We start from the raw sequence: 2883 nt of genomic DNA, 5'->3' as shown, positions 1-2883 counted from the left end.
AGACCCTGCCGAGTGCAGCGAAGAGGCGGTCGCGGCCGACGCTGACTGTCGGCATCGCGAGCGGCGGCTGCGGCGCTGTGTTGTTTGCTGGTGGCGGGACACGCGAGCCTGGTAACCTAGCAAGAACGGCGGGGGAGCCCGATGAGGTGAAGCACTGAGAGGGGGTTTCGACAGACAGGTGGGCGCGGGGCTCGTGGTCGCACTTTTTTTATCACGTGCAATGACTATCCTTTTTAACATGACATGGCGTAACATGGATGCTGCATTAGGAGTCAGTTTTAGAATAATAATAATAAAGAGTGATGAGTAGCAGCAAGTCTCTGAGTTCTGGAATAGCTACCTACTGTTTTGGGATTATTTGATTTTCATAAAACACGACATATACACCTAGACGGAGGGAGTAATTTTGATTACACTAGCCATTTAATAAGTAGAAAACACAAAGCAATTACTACTAATATCACATGACAAAGCGAATGGAGATTGGCCTTCAGGTCCTTTCTGTGGAATTACAAACTAAGGGCAATTGAGATTAAAATAAATACTAAGGGCAACAAGAATTAATTAAAATCATGTTTCAATCTATAAGGCATTAGTGCCGAGGGCGACGGCCACACTTTCTGTGGAATTTAAGCTTGAGTTGAGAACTTGAGATGGCTAGAAGGGGATACCTTTTGCTGAGGCGGAACGCCGAAGGATGCCAGACTGCAGATCAGCAAGGGAAGCAAGCCTGCAGATCAGCAAGGGAAGCAGCCAAGAAGGAGATGGAAGGGGACTGCTCGCTGCTGCCTGGGGCTCGCCGGATGGGCAGGGGCGCAGGTCAACGAGACACCGGACACGGGACACGGCGGCCGGGCGGCCGGGCGGCGGGCGGCGGGATGGATAGGGTTCGACGGGCACGAGACGGCTCCTTTCTTCTCGGCAAAAACTCGCGTCTCTTTTGCCTCAGTCCCCTCGTCCGCTATTTGTTATTGGGCTGACTGGCCGAGGCCCAGCAGAAGTGGTAGAGAGAGTGGGCTGCGCCCCTGGCCAACTTCTTTGACTGAGAAATGTTTAAAAAAGTGTTCTTGGACTGACAAATGTTCTAGTGATTCCAAAATTGTTCTTTGAACTTGAAATTTGTTCTTGGATTCAAAAAATGTTCAATTCAAAAACTGTTCTTGGATTAAGGAATTAAAAAATTGTTCAAGGCATTCAAAAGTTGTTCTTAGAATTAAAACATTGCTCATGGATTAAAAAAATTGAGGCATCGAAAAAATTGTTCTTTCAAACTGAAAAATTGTTCGTTGATTCAAAAGAAATTCATGACATTCAAAATTGTTCTTGTCTTAAAAGAATGTCCAACACATTTAAAATCTGTTCAGCAATCAAAATTGTTCATGGATTCAAAAAATGTCCGACTCATTCAAAAAGCTGTTCTTGGATTAAAAATGTTCTAGGGCATTAAAAACTCGTCCTTTGAAATTGAGAAGTTGTTCTTGGATTCAAAAAATGTTTTTTGAATTAAAAAATTGTTATTGGAATTCAAGCTTTGTTCATGGATTCCAAAAATGCTACTGTACTCAGAAAATGTTCTTAGCATTGAAAATTCATTCTTGGAATTCAAATTGTGTGCTAAGATTAAAAAAATATTCTTGGAATTCAAGATGGATGTAAAGATGCTAACACAGATGACAAGGCATGATACAGATATGCATGTACAAATTCATTTGGACAAAATAGTTTGAACAAAATTACATTAGTTAATTCACACTCTATTCGTGCTTAATTTATTTTGGACGAAATTATTATTAGAAGTTGAATCAACAACCTATTCATTCTCAAATATGTAGTTATCAAAGATGTATCCAAATAGAGCAAAAAAATCATTAATATAAATTCAGAACAAAGCCTATATTTCTGACGCGATATTGTAATGTCAGATTGTAGTGATCCGACCTCAGACGGTCAAATCTCTGTGTATAAGTGTCATCCCTGGATCGGTAATACTGACACACACAGTACTCGAAGGATTTATAACAGAGTGCAATCACACACTGATTACATTGAATGTCTCAAAAGAGAACTTATTACAATAAATATGGCTTAAGGCCATCTAAATAAGATAACAGCGGAAGGCTTGGAAGATAAAGTGAGTCCATCAACTCCAACGGCATAGCTGAGTGCAAGACAATGACCTAGAGCACCTTACTCTTCGTCTGAAAAATCTGCAACATGATATGTTGCAGCCTGAAACGGGTCAGCACATGGAATATGCTGGCAATATAACACAGTAGAGCAATGAACAAGTAAATGCTATCACTACATGCATATATGGCTGGTGGAGGCTCTATGGTTATAATGTTTTGCGAAAAGCCAATTTTTCCTACAACAAAGGAATATATTTTATTTAACTATCAGGGTAGTTGATAAACATTGACAATGGTAAATCCCCATCTCAATCCCAATTAAACAAGTAATTAACAACCCAACAAATTAATTAGAGTTATGATATCAACATGATAATCCAAGAACCAGATACTCAAGATGTCCATAATCGGGGACACGGCTATCCATGATTAGTTTGTACACTCTATAGAGGTTTGCGCACTTTTCCCCACAAGACTCGATCTCCTCCGTTGGATTTCTCGTACTACATGATGTTTGAGAAACGGATGACCGAGACACAGTCTTTCAGAAGCATTAACTCTTTACTCTGGGTAGACAGTACCAACCTACATCCTCTACATCTGCAAGCCTACCACTGAAAAAGGTCCTGCAACATACTCAACTATGCTAGAGCCCATAATAGCTTGTGGCTGCACACGGAAGTTTCTAGCATGAATAATCTTATGATCCCTTTGAGCCTGGGTGGCGAACCAAAGGACAACACTGGTATATCCC

The 2883-nt window shown here is 41.0% G+C and overlaps 1 protein-coding gene across 2 annotated transcripts in view; it reads right to left on the bottom strand.

The window, feature by feature from the left end:
• The window catches only part of LOC123181485 (phenylalanine--tRNA ligase beta subunit, cytoplasmic), an 11296-nt gene extending 10358 nt beyond the window's left edge, over nt 1-938 (bottom strand). The window contains exons 1-2 of one of the 2 annotated variants that reach the window (XM_044593751.1): nt 672-938; nt 1-260 (exon numbers count right to left, since the gene is read on the bottom strand). The exon at nt 1-260 is cut by the window's left edge and continues 1 nt beyond it. In XM_044593751.1, coding sequence (XP_044449686.1) covers nt 1-255 — 255 coding nt within the window. In that variant the 5' untranslated portion in view covers nt 256-260; nt 672-938. Of the gene's footprint in view, nt 261-671 lie in introns of those variants that run through there. The other variant, XM_044593752.1, reaches the window with a different exon arrangement.
• Nucleotides 939-2883: the final 1945 nt, after the last annotated feature.

This window comes from Triticum aestivum, chromosome 1D, assembly GCF_018294505.1.
Source record: "Triticum aestivum cultivar Chinese Spring chromosome 1D, IWGSC CS RefSeq v2.1, whole genome shotgun sequence".
Lineage (NCBI taxonomy): Eukaryota > Viridiplantae > Streptophyta > Magnoliopsida > Poales > Poaceae > Triticum > Triticum aestivum.
This window is presented reverse-complemented; position numbering and strand designations above follow the sequence as displayed.